Source organism: Dipodomys merriami, unplaced genomic scaffold (assembly GCF_024711535.1).
Source record: "Dipodomys merriami isolate MVZ:Mamm:240054 unplaced genomic scaffold, mDipMer1.0.p SCAF_21, whole genome shotgun sequence".
NCBI lineage: Eukaryota > Metazoa > Chordata > Mammalia > Rodentia > Heteromyidae > Dipodomys > Dipodomys merriami.
In genome coordinates this window covers 17279166-17296120 of record NW_027203493.1, presented here as the reverse complement: position 1 = coordinate 17296120, position 16955 = coordinate 17279166, and the positions used below count along the sequence as shown (strand labels likewise).

The window sequence follows — 16955 nt, the reverse complement described above, 5'->3', positions numbered from 1 at the left end:
TAGTTTCAGTTCACACATAAGATTGTCTAAGAAAAGACAAGCCATAGATTTTGAATTAGTCAATTATATAAAATATTAGGAATTGCTTAATAGATTACCTAATTACAAATTTTATTTCTAAGTAACTCACAACTGTAAGAAGTTTTTCCACAGAATCATCTATCCTTGTGTAGCTATATCCTTGTGTAGCTACATCTATCCTTGTGTGCCATATTTGAAATCCTTATTCAAAACAATTCTTTGCCATTTCTATTCTTTTGTAAGTAGAAAATATTTTTTAAACAAATATCTGTTCCTTAGCTATACTTTTTCTGACTCCTGGAAGAGAAAAAATATACTCCCATTTCTCCCATCTATCTCAAAACCATAAAGCAAACGAAAACAACCCAACTCTTAACTTAGTGCCAAGGGCTGAAACCATGCTATTTGCCTGCTATATGCTGAGCAAATTTTCACTATTTACATTATTGAGAAATCTATTTAAGTGACTAGGGACATCCTAGGGCTTTGGTCAACAGAAGGCAGTCTAAAACAGGCGGGAGCAACGGCGCCTGCGAATGGGAACATCAAAGACCCTCCTTTGCCTCTCTTCCTCTTCCTCTTCATCTGTTTCTTCCATTTCTGGGGAATCATCCTCTTCCTCTTCCTCCTCCTCCTCCTCCTCTTCTTCTTCTTCCATCTCTTCATATTCATCAGGACCCATTTCCTAAAGAGAAAAACAATCTTTTGATAAGAAGAATGGGGTAACATTGACCAAGATGAAGTGTACTTAAAAACCCATTTGTTGATTTGAAACCCCTTTTTGTACAACTACTAAGGGTAATTAAAAAAAAAATAGAAAAAAAGAATGTCCAGGAGCTTTCTTTTTTTTTTTTTATTAGTAATTTATCTATAACCTAGAATGCATACAACCAGACATGCCAGGTGAGTTTTCACAGCCATGAACATTGCAATTCTAAAACACACCTGCAGACATAGTTCCTAGAATGTAGTGTCCCATATGTTCAATAATGCTCAGTATGGTTGTATTGGCGAATATACTTCATTAAGACAAACTGTTTTGCACACAAGGTAGCAAATAAATCACTCGAAATAAGCCAAGATAAAGGCTTACTGAATTTATCACAGTAATGTGTTAAAGAACCATTTTTTATTAATCCATACACATATGGAAAAGAGGATGTGAAAATACTAATCTGGTATGACCTCTGCTGGTAGCTTTTATGTACTATCAGAGGTCTGGATGATTTTTACTGAGCTCCTGCTATACTACTCATGGTTTTAATTCAAACATCAATAGCCTCTTCTTTTGAAATAAATTATTTTATTTTTTTCAGTGGCTTAAAACAACAACAGTCATTGATTCTTTCTTGGTTCCTATGGTTGGTATTTGGGAAGCACCAATGGGGTGCCTCTAGCTTGGGGTACGGTCGGATGATCGCTGGACCTGGCCTCAGTCTCCTCGGGGGCTTCTTCACTCACACGTCTGGTACCTGGACTGGGATGATCCACACATCTGCAGACAAACATCTGGGGCTCCTGGGTGCTTCTTCCTGTCTGTGTGAGGAGTGATTTAGCATGGCAGCTTCTGGTAGTTGGATTTCTTACACAACGGATCAGAGCACCAAATGCATGTGGTCCAGAGAACTAGACTGAGGTTATTCCTAGCGCAGCCTCAGAAGCATCACTTAGCCAATTTACTAGAAGTGCATCACTAAAACTAGTCCACATGGGGAAAAGGGTAGCCTTACGTTCCCTTGTTCGAGGCACCAGAAGGCAGCAGTGAGGAACACACAGTATCTGAACATCTAGAAACTGCAATTCTGCTTCACGAGTGCCTCTCTCTAACCAAACCTTCATTACTTGACTGCCAATTTTCTCTCTCGCACATTTGAAGACTTGTAGCTGCAATATCAGCCAGAATTCTGAGCAGCCAAAATCTAACTGGTTTCAGAGGAAAACTTGGTGCATGAGGCTAGCAAAAGTCTTCCCACCAAGACTTTTTTTTTCTTTGAGACAGGGCTATGAAGACTAGACTGGTCTTAAACTTGAGTTTCTCCTGCCTTCAACTCCCTAGTTCTGTTGTTATAGGCATGTGCTACCAAGCTGAGCCTACATCAAGACTTTTACCAGTATTACATGATTCAGCACCCACTGTCCTCTGATCTCACCTCCAACTCCCTTGTTCCCCAGGGAACTGAACCAGCTTCCTTAGTTTAAGCACAAAGAATGTCTAGACCTCAAACTTGTTGCTCCTTTGGCTGAATAATCTTCCTGCACATTTGGCTTCCTCCAATCATTTTATGCCTCAGTTTACATGTCACCAGGGCTTTCCTCTGTCATCTGTATATTAGATGTTAGTAATATACTCCTTCTATTCCCTATACTGTGGTTTTTCTCCATGGCATGTTACTACTTGACACATGCAGATAGTGTTTACTTATTACAGTTTGTCTCTTCCAATTAGAATGTAAATTCCAAGGCAGAAGTTTGATCCCACTAGTTGCTATAGTACTCAAATGCTGAATGAACAAATGAATGTGGGAGAAAGGAAATATGTCACAGGATTTATTATGACACAAGAACAGTAACCAAAAGGTAAACAGATATGATTTATATTTCATTATTTGTATATTTGGATTTTTTTAACTGAGTTGATGAAGTCTTTGGATCTCAGAGAGAGATCCAAAAGGCATAATGGGGAAGGCTCCAGAAATTACAATACATGATATCCACATAGTATGATTATCAACTATGCTAATGAAGAAGACATTCCTGTGAAAGGCTACTGAGTGGCAAAAGAGTAGGTGAAAAGGGAACCAAAACAAAGATGGATGTTAAATGATTGACAGGAAGCCCTGCAGTGCCCTCACATAAGCAAAACAAAAACAAAACAAACAAAAAAAAACCCTACACCAAGGAAAAGCACAAGACTAGCCAAAAGTGTACAGTATTTAAAACTTACAAAGTATGAAGAATTCCTAAGCCTACTAATTCATCAGGCTGGAAGAGGACAAAAGAGAAACTAAATGATTCAACTTCCATTTCAAGAAAACAAATAGAAACAAAAAGTCAACAAATATAACCCCCATGGCCTTTTAAATGATGGTAGTAAGACTGGTAAGTCTTATTAAGTCTTAATAAGTCCTGACTATTCTTTGTTTCTATTGCTTTCTCACCCTTTAGAGAAACTATTCTCTAATGATTTTATTATACATTTATATGTGGCTAGGCAGAAACTAAAACTAAATAAGTAAACACATGGTTGAAGGAGGTATTAAGCATGTAATGGATTTATTGTAGTTTTAAAAGAAACTGGTAGGTAAATATTATAAAACTTCTCAGTTTTAATTTCTAGTATACTAAATACTAATGTAATCCATCTAAGCAAGAGTTTGGTTGAAGTCATCAGGGGGTTTTAGACATCCTAACGGGTCTGAGATTGAAATGCATGGGAACCATCATACTTCAGTAAAGAGAACTTTACACACATCTAACAAATATTAAAAACAAGCATCAATACAATTGAGTTAATCCAACAGTATCCAAACTGTCTGCCAAAACAAACCTCAATGTTCTTTAAACTTGGGGACAAGGAATGCTATTGGAGATAAGGAGATTTTAGTAACTGTCAAAGAATCACTTCATTAAAAAGACATAACAATCCTAAACACATTGGCACACAATTATAAAGCTTCAAAATACATGAGGCAAATCTGACAAAGAGAGATAGACACAATCATAATTTTAGTTGGAGATTTCAACAATCTTCTTTGCAGTAGTTGACAGAACAAAACAACAACAATGAATATACAGATGACATTAAAAAAAAACCTGTCAACCAATCCACCAGTTTGACCTGTCTCTTTTAGAATAGTATTTCCCCACATCACAGAATATACATTCTTTTCAAATGCACAAAGAGATTATTTAGCAAGATATATGAAGTCTTTACATAATATTGGATCATAAAACATTTAAAAGTAGTAAAGGTACAGAGTTTAAGTTCTCTAACCACAATAAAATTGGAAATCAATAACCAAAAGATAATTCAAAATTTCCAAATGTGTGGAAGTTAACACTTTTCTATAAAAGCCACAAATCAAAATTAAGTTACAAGGCAAATCTGAGTTCAAAAACAATTTTGAACTGCATATTAACCAAAACACAGCACATCAAAACTTGTGAAGTTCAACTAAAACAGTGCTTAGAGACAAAGACCTAAAATTGAGCATTAAAACTTCTACCTTAAAAAGCCAGGGCAAAAACAAATAATACCCAAAGAAAGTAGAAGAGAAATAATAGACAATGGCAGAAATCAATGTGATAGAAAATATGTAGAAAAAAAAGTCAGTAAAACCAAAAGTTTTCCCTTTAAATGACTAACAAGAGTGATAGTAATCATGTGATGGGGAAAAAGAGAAGATACAAGTTACCAGTATTAAGAACCAAGGATTTACAACTACAGCTCTTGTAGCCATTAAAAGGATATCAAGGGACTATTAGGAATAACTTTACGTCAATAAATTCAACATTTAGATGATATGGATAAATTCCTTGAAAGGCACAAATTACCAAAACTGAAAGAAGAAATAGAAAATATGAATGTTAAAGAAGTAAATTCATATTTTAAATTTTTTTCCCATAAAGAAAACTCCAGTCCCAGATAGCGTCACTGCTGATTATCAACCATTTAAAGACAAGATGAAATGGAGCTCATAGGGACAACTGAGCTAGTCAAAAGTGGAAGTCTGTTACAAGGAGAAGCAAATTCCCAGTAACTGACAACAGTTTATATCATTCCTCCATGGGGAAGAAGACTAAAGCTTTGCTTCCAAATTTAGATTATAGGTCCTTTTCATCACACTGTAAGTGTAATGGCCTAAAGTTTCATCATCACCCTTTTCTTTCCAAACTGGAGGTGTGAATGTGTCTCTGTGGGTCAGGCTAACATCAAGTGCATCTTCCCAGAATGAGCTCTAACCCACCCATGGGCCATCCCAGGAGCTGGAGAGCATTTTCTTAATGCTCAAGGCAGACAACTCTGCTGTATTCTAGATAGACTATTTTATTCCTATTGTATACTGGAGCTTCCTAACCTAATCATTTTGTAGTCCTTAAGATTGAGACTAATGTTATAGGTGCTCCACAAGGCAATCCTAAAAGTGAGGTTGTAAACATATACCTGGCTTGACTTGAGGAAGGAACCCAGAAAGAGACTTAAAAGTGTACATCCACCCATTCTGTTTCCTTCGGAGTCATCTCTAGAGGAAATTTTAGTTTGCTAAAACTAAAAACACCGTAAAGAAATTCTTTCCTTGTAGTTTTTTTTTTCAAGCTAGCAAGGATTTATTTTAGCAAAACAGAGTTAAAGTAAGGAAAATTTGAGGGAGAAACATTTACTGCTCCCCATGCAGAAAAAGTGGGAGTTAAAGACTCTTCTTCCTCCAGGCTTAATGAAATCAAATAAGGTAAAGGAAGGAAGGAAGGAAGGAAGGAAGGAAGGAAGGAAGGAAGGAAAGAAGGAAGGAGGGAGGGAGGGAGGGAGGAAGGGAGGGAAGGAGGGAGGGAGGGAGGGGGAAAAAAGAAAAGAAAGGAGGGAGGGAGGAAAGAAGGGAGGGAAGGAGGGAAGGAAAGGAAGGAAGAGAAGGAAAGAAATGGAAGAGGGAAGGAGAGAAAAAAGGAAAAGGAAGGCAAAAAGAAAAGAGAAAATTGGGATGTGGCTCAAGTGGCAGAGTACATGTCTAATGAGTTTGAGACTGAGTTAAAAAGCCCAATGTTGCTTCCCCACCCTTCCAAATTCCTGCTCTACAGTTTCTGGAAGTAAGTATCTTGTAGAGGTGGATAAAGAGGAGTACCTTCTTTCATAGAAAAAAGAATTCAGTCAGTCACCTTTAGGTTTCCTATTTTCAGATCCTGTCACGGCACTAAGGCAAGAGGCCTCCGCTTACTATGATTTCAAGACATGGTCAGTCAGGTTTACAAAGAGGCAAAACCCCCAAGAAGCACCACCCCCACCCCAGTCAGCCCCCCAGTTTCAACAATGGCCTTAAGTATCATTTCATGCTGTTAGTGTCTAACAGAAAGTACATTCCTTATGGACTTCAAGGTCGCTCTGGTAACAGTACAGTTGGCACAGCTTCCCTTACTACACAGCTAGAAATTTCCACTTTTCCTGCCCCACTTATGATTCCTAAGACTATTCCAAAGAAGGTATTATAAGATAAGGCAGTTTGGGCCTCTGTCACTGCCTGGCAATTTATTTCCTGTGGCTCATGACCCTAACAATGGGAATGGAAATGAATAAAGGTGCTACTTTGCTCCTGAGAAGACATGCAATCTTAATCTGTTAGCAGAAAAATTTAATTTTGGCCACTCTCCTACATAGTATCTAGACAATTCAGTCCCTACTCACTAATCTAGTCTGGGAGGCAATAGATCATAGGCCAAAATATAGGCTGTGAAGCATGCTGGATAGCTTCAGAAGTCAGGGAGTAAACTGTCATCAAACACTCAGTGGTTCTGAATAAAGCCAATTCTAAGTGGTCTAGTATGGCACTTCTCATATTCTAATACATGTAATCCATGAAGCTAAAAACAGGTAACACAAGAGTTTCTCTGGTTGAAGTATGAGGAGCTTAGCTTACTTGTTAAATGTAAACTATGTCTCCCCAACATATTCATACAGTCCCCAAGATACTGCCTCAGAATCACCAGGATTTTCTAGAGCAGCATTTATAAGCCCTTTGTCTGAATAAACAAAGATCTTCTGTAGAGTTTAATTCTACAGTCAGGTAAATCAGCACTAGAGGAAACTTTAACTTACCAATCGAGCTATAGACACCCTGAATGTTGGACATGCCATGTGGAATCGGGGAATGGCAACATTAAAGATCTTGTCTTTAAAGTACAGGAAATGGAAGATATAATATCCTTCCATATAGCCTGACGTTGTAGAGAATGTAGTACAACTAGTATATTCATATACCCGACCTGGGCTGATGATGGGAAATTCACCTGTAGAGAAAAAAGCAACAAGATACTAAAGTGTAACATTCAATAGCAAGAGACTAAAACAAAAAATTGTAAAGAGATATCTGAAGTGTTCAGACCAGACAAAATGTCAGTTTCAAGGGAAAGTCCTTATACCAATGGATCAAAAGACAAGAAAGAATTACATTTTAATAAAATTCTTAAACACTGGGTCTGTAAATAAGTTCAAGAAAAGTTTAACATGTAGCCCATGAATGTATTCTGGACTAGGGATTTAGCTCAGTGGTAGAGTAATTGCCTAGCATACGAACAGCCCTGGATACAAAACAAATTCTACATAGAACACGCATATAACTTTACTATGACAGAAGTTCATAGCTTATGTATATTTTCCTGAAACACATGTTTAAACTGGAAGAATCTGATGGCTCAGAAATGTAGGATAAGCATAACTTACTATTAAAAAAAAAAAGCTCAATGTAAATGGTAACCAGAACTGAAGTAAATAAATTCTACAGGTAAAAAAATCGTACTATAAAATTGTAAAAACAGGGATACAGGAGGACCCATTGCAACAATGGATGTACAAGTTGTTATGTGGAAAAACGAACTTTACAACTTTGGTAGGGAAGGATGGGGGGGAGGGGGGAGGATACGAACGGATGGGAAGGGGAAACAAAGCAGGAGGCTACAATGCTTGATAGGAAATGTGCTCATTATCTTGCCCACGTAATTGTAACCCCTCTGTACGGTATTTTCACAATAAAAATATATTTTAAAAAATCTGTACTATAAATTTTAACAACGTCCTCCAAACTTTAAGATTACCAATATGAAATTTATTTTCTTTCTGTCCTATGTCATCTAACAGAATACACTGAGTATAACTAGTCATAAATAATAAACCAGATGCAGTGGCAAACACCTATAATTCCAGCTACTTGGGAGGCTGAGATTGGGAGAATGTAGTTTGAGGCAATTGCCGACAAAAGGTTCAAGAGACTCTATCTTAACTAAAAAAATGCTGGGCAGGGGAGTGTTTGCCTATTATCCTAGTTATGCGGGAGGTATAAAGTGGGAGGAAGATCACAGTTCAGGCAGACTAAGACAAGAAAAGTAAGACTCTACATGAAAAATAACTAAAACAAAAAGTGTTGGGGATATAGTTCAAATGGTAGACAGTATGCCTAATGAATAAAATCTAAGGCCTAGAGTTTAACCCATAGTATCACTAATACACAGAAACAGAAACAAACATATAAACAAACAAAATACTACAAGGATAGGCAAGGGATCTCAAGTGATCCACAGAAAGGAAAATCAATTTCTAAATAATAGAGTTTGCATTAGTTTCAGAAAAGTTAGTGTCATAGAGCTAAAATGATAAAACAGTAACTTCTATGCAGTACATTTATGGATGTGAAGTGTATGAAGGAAGTAAGGTATACACTTAAATCCTGGGTTACATACCAACTACTCCAGGCCCTTGAACTTCTTCTACATCTCCTTCAGCATTTGTTATTCTCCAATAGCGACTAGCCAACTGACAAGCCTTCTCAGGAAGAGCATCCTTTGACATTTCAATCCTGGAAAAAGGAGTGGAGTGGTGAAGACATAAATCTGGCCTATATCTGGTTTTGTTTTCTTGGCTTTTAGAGATACTGTATTAAGGTTAGTAATATAAAAGGATATTTCCAAAAGAAATCAAACCAAGGTTTATGTTAAGTGGTTATTTTTTCTAAGTTCTCCAAGATACTGCCTTCATTAGCTTAATTCCCCATAGAAATGCTTTCAGTCAATTTATGACCTTAACTTCCAGTGAGCATCAACATTGGGAAAGGCAACTGAAATATCCAAAACATGGTGTTAACCTTCCTTTGCTCCACAAGAAAGATCTATTTGGAAATGCTTTCTAGAATAGTACCACAAATGACTTCTAAAGAACTGAAATTCCTTCACTCGTCACAAAACTACAGAGCCTTGTCCTTTTCTCCATTAACTTCTAAAAAAAGCTCATACCCATTATTCATCCTGTTTGTAGGAATCCACTCTCTTACTTTCACTCTGAGCAAAACAGAAGCACATTGTGGATGTTTTTATTTTAAACATGCCTCCATCCTAGGCAGGATCTAAATTAAACATCAGTACAACATCTTTATCTACACTTGGGACATGTAACAGGCAACCAAATATACCAAAAAATCCCAAAATCCCAAAATGCTTTCTGGTAACTATATATTACTAAAATATTTCCATTAGATATACATGAATCATATGTATATATGTATTTATTCATATTTCAAACAAAATAGCCTTAATCTCTTGAAGCAATGGGCTGTCTTTATGTCACAGCACAGAATACTAAGTCTAAAATACTCATTTTTAACTCCAATAATAATGGCAATATGTGACATACATGAAGTACTCAATAAGTATTTATTAGACTTTTAAATTAAATATAGCCAGATGAAATTTAAAATGCATACTTTCATGTTTGGCAATTAGATAGCTTCAAGAACACATTATAACTAAAATAGAGCTTTGATTATTATGATTTAGTGACCCCCACTTTCCAAAATACCTTGTACATATGCAAAAAATAAGTAGCTGGTCACTGGTGGCTCAGATTTGTAATCCCAGCTACTAAGGAGGCTGAGATCTGAAGGAAGATTCGAAGCCAGCCCAGGAAGAAAAGTCTGTAAGACTTTTATCTCAAATTAACCCCTAAAAAGCTGGAAGTACAACTGAGGCTCAAGTGGAGAGAGAGCCAGCCTTGAGCAAAAAAGCTCAGGGGCAGTGTTCAAGCCCTGAGTTCAAGACCCAGGACTAACACATACAACAAACTGGAAGTGGAGCTGTGGCGCAAGTGGTAGAGTGCTAGCCTTGAGCTGAAGAGCTGAGGGTCAGCGCCCAGGCCCAGAGTTCAGGCTCCACGACCGGACCCAAAAAAAAAAAAAAAAAAAAAAAAACCCTACTATATCACTTAAAACAAAATCAAAGGGGGGGCAGGGGGAGATGGGAAGGGAAAACAAAGGAGGAGGCAACAATGCTTGATAAGAAATGCACTCATTATCTTGCTGAAGTAATTGTAACCCCTCTCTATGGTATTTTCACAACTAAAAAACACAAAACATATAATAATAAAAACAAAAACAAAATCCTCACCTGATTCGGTATGTGAAGAAATAGTGAGGTGGGTGTATAGAGCTGAGTTCTGGCAGAAATGACGTGGAAACTGACACTGTAATATCCCCTGTTGTTGCTACACACTCTGGATCATGAATATATCTAGTTATTAAAAGAATTAAATATTTTAAAATCAACCAACTCCAAAAAGATAAAAGGTTTAAAGATGCAATGCACAATTGTTTACTTATATTACAACTTTAAATTCTGTTTGCAGGTAAATGTAGACACTTACAACCATACGAGAAAACACTGATGACTCTGGTGCAATGATGACAGCCCTCAAGGGTCTATCATTAATGGTTCAAATAATGGAGGGAAAATAAAAAGTTTATCTCACTTTCAGCTAGGAAAGCTTGACAAACATCTGTCTATCTTTTAAATGGTGCCTCTGGCTATGCCCCGAAATATATAAAATATATGGAAGTATAATTCGCCTGTAATATATAATTATTATTTATTCCTGAATTTAAAAACCTTTAATGTATAATTAATCTGTTATTTCAGCCACAAAGGCTACTGAGAACTAATATCACCTCTAGGATTAACTATAACACCTGAATGTTCTATTTAGGAGATCATAAACAATATTGGCCAGGAGTTATTAGCTGATGACTTACTGCTTAAGTCAAATAACTGACAAACAACCTTTGTTTCTTTTTTTTCATAAGGAAGAATAATATAGCTACTACCAACCCACAGATTTTAAATCAAAGTCAGTTTTTCCTCTTGATTTCTCAAGATAAGAAAAAAAAGCTAGTTAATTAAGTGCTGTGGTATTTTTACTTTAAAGTTGAGAGTAAGAGAGTTTTAAAATAAGAGGTTCTGTACTAGTCTTCTGGGGACACTTCATCTCAATCACTGCGATGGATAGCTTTTCATGAATTATACTCAATTATACCCAAAAAAATCCTAAATGAAATAAATACCTGAAAATTTGGTCTCTGATGATGGGGAAGCTGCCAGATACAACGTTATTGACATAGGAGGTAAACCAGTCAGTGAAAGTAGCACCTATAATACAAAAAGGGGAAAATGAGCAAAGGACAAATCGTTTGTGTAAAATATGCACACAGGACAATGAACTGTAATTTTTCTATGCTTAAAATGTTCTAAAATTCTTCTGGTTCTCTACCAGTTCAGTTTCTATTTTCATTATCCACCTTAACTCTTCCTTGGCATTTTCTCAGCTCACATCAGAGACCCCAATAACTACCTTCAAAGCATCTTTATACTTATAATTATTCCTAGTACAACAATGAGTATCTTTTGTTTATAGTTTCTAATTCATTTATCTTCCGTTCAAGATTCTAGTAGGAAGATTTACACAAAGACACCTTAGCTTGGAAGAACACTATTTCTCCTCCCTTCTGAAGACTTTTTTTCCCCCCAGTTGTGGGGCTTGAACTCTGGGCCTGGGCGCTGTCCCTCAGCAGTTCAGCTCAAGCGAGCACCCTACCACTTGAGCCATAGTACCACTTTTGGTTTTCTGGTGGTTTACTAGAGATAAGAGTCTCATGGACTTTTCTGCCTTGGCTTTGAATCGCGATGCTGAGAAGCTAGGATATAGGCGTGAGCCACCGGCACCTAGCTCGACCCGTCTTTTAAAAAAAAATTTAAATAGTGCTGGGGATTGAACCTGGGGTCCTGCACTTGCTAAACACATGCTCTACCACTGAGTTATACCAAGTGCCCTCTCTACTATAGATTATGATGTGGGGATTTTTTTTTTGGTTATGGGGATTGAACTCTGGGCTTGGGCGCTGTCCTTGTGCTCTTCAGCTCAAGGCGAGCACTCTACCGCTTGAGCCACAGCACCACTTCCAGTTTTCTAGTGATTTATTGAAGAGTCTCACCAATGTTCCTGCCCGGGCTGACTTTGAACTGCGATCCTCAGATCTCAGACTCCTGATTAGCTAGGATTACAGGCATGAGCCACCAGCGCCCAGCTATGTGGGGATATTTCATGTGTCAGAAATGCTTTTAAAAAGTTGGATAGTCAGAAGCTTTTAAGTGGGTAAAATTTAAGTAAAAGGAAATAGGATGGCTAGCAAAAGAGTGAGTCATGCCTGCATACTAACCTAAAATTCATAAAAACTTAAGAAATATTCTTCCATGGCCAGGGAAAACTAGGTGTGTAAAGAAGGTATGAAGCATGTATTTTATACTGGTGATAAAGACTGCTGCTTCTGAGGCATGTATCTTATTATTGAATCATTAGACACAAAAAAGAAAAATATGTCTTAGTATTCACATGCTCAATAAATAATACACACGGCTGGGAAGGTGGCTCAGTGGTAGAGCACATGCCTTGCATGCCAAAGGCCCTGGGTTCGATTCCTCAGCACCACATAAGCAAAAAGAAAAAAGCCGGAAATGGCGCTGTGGCTCAAGTGGTAGAGCGCTAGCCTTGAGCTGAAGAGCTGAGGGACAGTGCCCAGGCCCAGAGTTTAGGCCCCATAACCGGACCCAAAACAAAAACAAAAACAAAAACAATAAATAATACACACATGTTAAAAGAACTATATACATACTGCAATTCAAGAAGAGGACTAAGAACATAAGGTTGTACAACATATGCTTTTTTCAAATAGAAACAATACTTAAAGAAAACAGAAGTGCTTTTCCAATGAGAACGTAGAGGCTACTTTACAAGCCAGAAAACTTTACCAAATCCAGGCATGTCAGCTGCTCAACTAACTGAAGTGTTACCAATCTTTTAAAAAATTTTAACCAGGGGCTGGGAGGTTGGCTCAGTGGTAGAGCGCTTGCCTTGCATGCCTGAGGCCCTGGGTTCAATTCCTCAGCACCACATAAGCAAAAAGAAAAAAGCCGGAAGTGGCTCTGTGGCTCAAGTGGTAGAGCACTAGCCTTGAGCTGAAGAGCTGAGGGACAGCGCTCAGGCCCAGAATTCAGGTCCCACGACTGGACCCCCCAAAAAAAATTTTAACCAGGAGGAAAAAGGGAAAAAATGGCTATTTTCCCTACCTATGATAAACATGTCAATAGCAGCTGGATTCCGAGCCATTTGGTCCTAGAAGAGAAAAAAAAGTAATTCATAAATACAGTTCTCATTGTTTGTTACTTGCATCGTCTTCTGAAACAAAGTAAAACAAAATGTAAAGATTCCAACCAACACTCAGCCCTCACACTCTTCAGATCCTGCTCCTATGAATCTGTCTCTATGTTTAGGGCCTTCCTTTAAGATCGTTAGAAGATGATTAGGCACTTGTCCATAAGATAAAATTACAACAAGCTATCACTGCTATAGTGAATTAATAAATTATCCCACAAGAACACAATCATAAAGTTGAAGGAATAAGATATGTGGCTTGTTATGCTACAAGAAAGGGCTTTGGATTCAGAATGAAGAAACTCAAATAATTCTAGGGTATTCAAAAGCTAAACCATAAATATAATTATTTTGATAAGTTCCTCATTAGTTTTCTTTAAACTTCAAAGGTCTTACCAGAAATGCCAGCTTTCCCATTATCTATATAGCAGTGCCCACTGTTTGTCCAAAGGTGACATTTTCTTCCATACTTTAAAAACAAGAACATAAACTATCTAGTAATTAAAATGCATAATGCTCTAAATTTATTCTATATAACTGGAAAGAAAATGCACACTATTATATGATCCATCAGAAAGTATCCTGAAGCCACAAGTAAACACATTCCTACTTACTGGACATTGGTAGAAAACTTCATTTTTGTTTCGACCTTCTGCAGCTTCCACAGCTATATACTGACTCAAACCGGTATGTATGCAAAACGTTAAAGGGAGACAGTACTTTAGTCCCTGTCTCTGCTGAAATCCCCCAGCAGCTGTATCAACATCTAACAAATCTTCAGAACGATAGTGATTTGACAGTGCCATACTTCCCAACAATCTGAGGAGAAAATACATACAAAACATACCAATAAACAACTATACCTCACCTTTTCCACACACAATTTCACAGTGACAATGTTCTAAGAAATAATTAGCAGAACACCTTGCACATGTAGCATTTTTCACTGAGATACGGTCTCAGGACTTTTTCGCCAGAAGTGGCCTCAAGCCACTGATCTCCTTCTCCTGAGTATCTAGGACTGGGTGAGCCACTGAACCCAGTCAAACCTAAGAGACGTGTAGGTTGAAATGACACTGAGACATTTATTTTGGCAAAACATAAATCAAGCCATTGAGATTGTCTTCTGGATCACTATAAAGAAGAAGGGGAAAGTCTATATTCTTGTAATTTATGAAGGATAATTATAGATTATGTACTTTCTAGAAGAAAATAACTTGCATCATTTAAAATTTTAAAAAAATCAAGCATCTTACCCAGGAACGACTAACTTCTGCCCATTGTGGATACGGTATGAACACCGATAATCATCAGGAAGCTTACAACCAATCTGAGCTTCAACTGCATCAAGGTCTTCCTCACGAGCACCCTCTGCAAACACAAACCAGACAGAGAATGAGACACACTGAGCCTAAATCCAACCATCTACTAGCTAAGCAGTGCAAGAATCACAGCCAAGTGAGTTCTGTCCAAAACAGAATGCTAAGGTAAAGAAAAAAAAATTGAAAGTCATTTGAAGCCCAGAGAAAAGCAAAGTTCTTGGTTTTCTCTCAACAGGGAAACATTGTACACTCCATGGAGGATGATTAGAAATCATATCTAGACAGAGCACTGGAAAAGGGATGAAATCAAAGACACAAATCTTAAAAGGAGTCAGAAAGGAGAAAAACATAATTAACTTACAAGTATGGCTGAGATCTTAATTCTCAACAAAAACAATAGAACTTACAAGAATGATGTCTTCAAAGTGGTGGGGGGACAAATCACTGCTGATTAGGGAATACATCCTTCAACAGTGTAGATAAAATAAATCTGACAGGGCTAGCAGTGTATCTCAAGTGGTAAAGTGCATGCCTAGCAAGTATAAGAGCCTGGCTTCAATTGCCAGTGAAGAAAAGGAAAAAGGCAGGGGAAAGAGCGGGAAAGAAAGGAAGAAGAGAGGGAGAGAAGAAGAGAGAGGAAGGGAAAAAAAAAAAACTAACAAACCAGGCAACATTCAACAGCAGCAATTCTTCATGAAAGGAAATACTAAAAGAAATTCTTCAGATAGGAACATGAAGCTGTAGGAAGGAATAAAAAGATACCAGAAAAAAAATCTCAAATAGAAATCTAAATAATGTTAAATATATAGAAAATAATAACATTTACAGGAATATGTTGAACATCAAAACCATAAAATATAAAGGGATTTGAGAAATGTGAGATATCACTCACTTGCCTAACATGTGAGGCCGTGGGTTCAACCACCAGTACCCTTCTCCAAAATAATGTAAGAGGCAGGAGGAAGACCATTAGAATTAAGGTATTTTAACATTCTTTCACTTACAAGAGTGAAAACTGTCCACCTATTGGGCCATCTAAGGTCTGTGAAATTGTTTGGTACATAACAATACAAATACAATGTTATCTGCAATAGTTTATGGGTAATTTTGTATGATCCAAAAGTGATGTTATAAATATTCAAATGTTACCCATCCCTGGTAGGGAATGATGACCATACTAATTTACATTAGAGTTTAGTAAGTCAAGTTGCATGTCTTAATTTCAACTATAATCACTAGGAAAAAAAAATAGGGGTGTGTGTGGAGTATAAAATGAAAACATAAAATGAATGTAAAAAAAAAGAACAGTGGACACGATATACTTCATAGCAAATACACTAAGTACGAATGGGCTAAATAGTCTGACAGACCACATAAAAGGGCCTAGGGGTGTAGCTCAAAGCTAGAGCTCATGCTTATTCATACATGAGGCCTTAGGTTTAGTCCCCAGACAAAGAACAAGACAAAAACAAAACAAAACAAAAAAAACAAAAGAAGGCAAAAACTTCCTAAGAGTTAATACTGGACATTTATAATGACAAAAAGGCTGAACTTACTAAATAGATATAATCTTTCTCATGTCATACATCTAAATAACACAGCACATACATACATACATACATACATATATACATACACCACATATACAAATAATGTAACAGAACTAAAATGCCAAAAAGATATATCTACAAAAATAGTGGGTACGTGAGTTTTATTGCTACAATATTAACAGCTTAAAGTAACCCTCAGTATTTTTTTTTCTCCTTTTTTTTTTTTGTGCCAGTCCTGGGGGACTTAAAATCAGGGCCTGGGCATTATCTCTGGGCTTTTGTGCTCAAGGCAGGTGAACCACAGCTCCACTTCTGGCTTTTTGGTGGATAATTGGGGTTACGAATCTCATGGACTTTGCTGTCCAAGCTGGCTTTGAGGCACGATTCTAAGATCTCAGCCTTCTGAGTAGCTAAGATTACGGGTGTGAGCCACCAGTGCCTGGCTAACTTATTTTTTAAGTAAGTGTGAGGCCAGCTTGAACGGGGTAGGTTTTTCTTATGCACCTCTCCCACACAGACAGACGCCTGGCTCCTTTACTGTAGGCTCAGCTGAGGGGAGGTGAGTAGGCTGGGCTAACCTCCCAAGGAAATTGAGCCAGGATGCAGATGTATTGTTTCTGTGTGTCAGAAGTCCAGGTATGACTCAACCAGATCCTCTGTACATGTATCACAAGACTGAAATCTTGTCTAAGCTGAGGCTGCTAACTCCTCTTACGCAACTTTTGCTTGGGATTCTTCCAGTGTAATCTATTGGTAGAACCTGATTCGTTCTAATTGTGCAATTGAGGTAATCAATGCCTAGAGGCCACCCACCATTCCCCCCACAACATA

General features: G+C 37.5%; 1 protein-coding gene and 1 non-coding gene across 4 annotated transcripts in view; both read right to left on the bottom strand.

Annotated features, from left to right (window-relative positions):
* Fbxo3 (F-box protein 3) overlaps window positions 1–16955 on the bottom strand; it is a 30363-nt gene continuing 13408 nt past the window's right edge. The window contains exons 4-11 of one of the 3 annotated variants that reach the window (XM_070032623.1): window positions 14509–14623; window positions 13867–14071; window positions 13168–13213; window positions 11109–11193; window positions 10159–10281; window positions 8464–8579; window positions 6827–7017; window positions 1–706 (exon numbers count right to left, since the gene is read on the bottom strand). In XM_070032623.1, coding sequence (XP_069888724.1) covers window positions 527–706; window positions 6827–7017; window positions 8464–8579; window positions 10159–10281; window positions 11109–11193; window positions 13168–13213; window positions 13867–14071; window positions 14509–14623 — 1061 coding nt within the window. In that variant the 3' untranslated portion in view covers window positions 1–526. Of the gene's footprint in view, window positions 707–859; window positions 1558–6826; window positions 7018–8463; window positions 8580–10158; window positions 10282–11108; window positions 11194–13167; window positions 13214–13866; window positions 14072–14508; window positions 14624–16955 lie in introns of those variants that run through there. The other 2 variants (XM_070032622.1, XM_070032624.1) reach the window with 2 other exon arrangements.
* LOC138834268 (small Cajal body-specific RNA 21) lies at window positions 16586–16722 on the bottom strand. Its single transcript, XR_011374038.1, has one exon. It is a non-coding gene; the product is annotated as a small Cajal body-specific RNA 21 (non-coding RNA).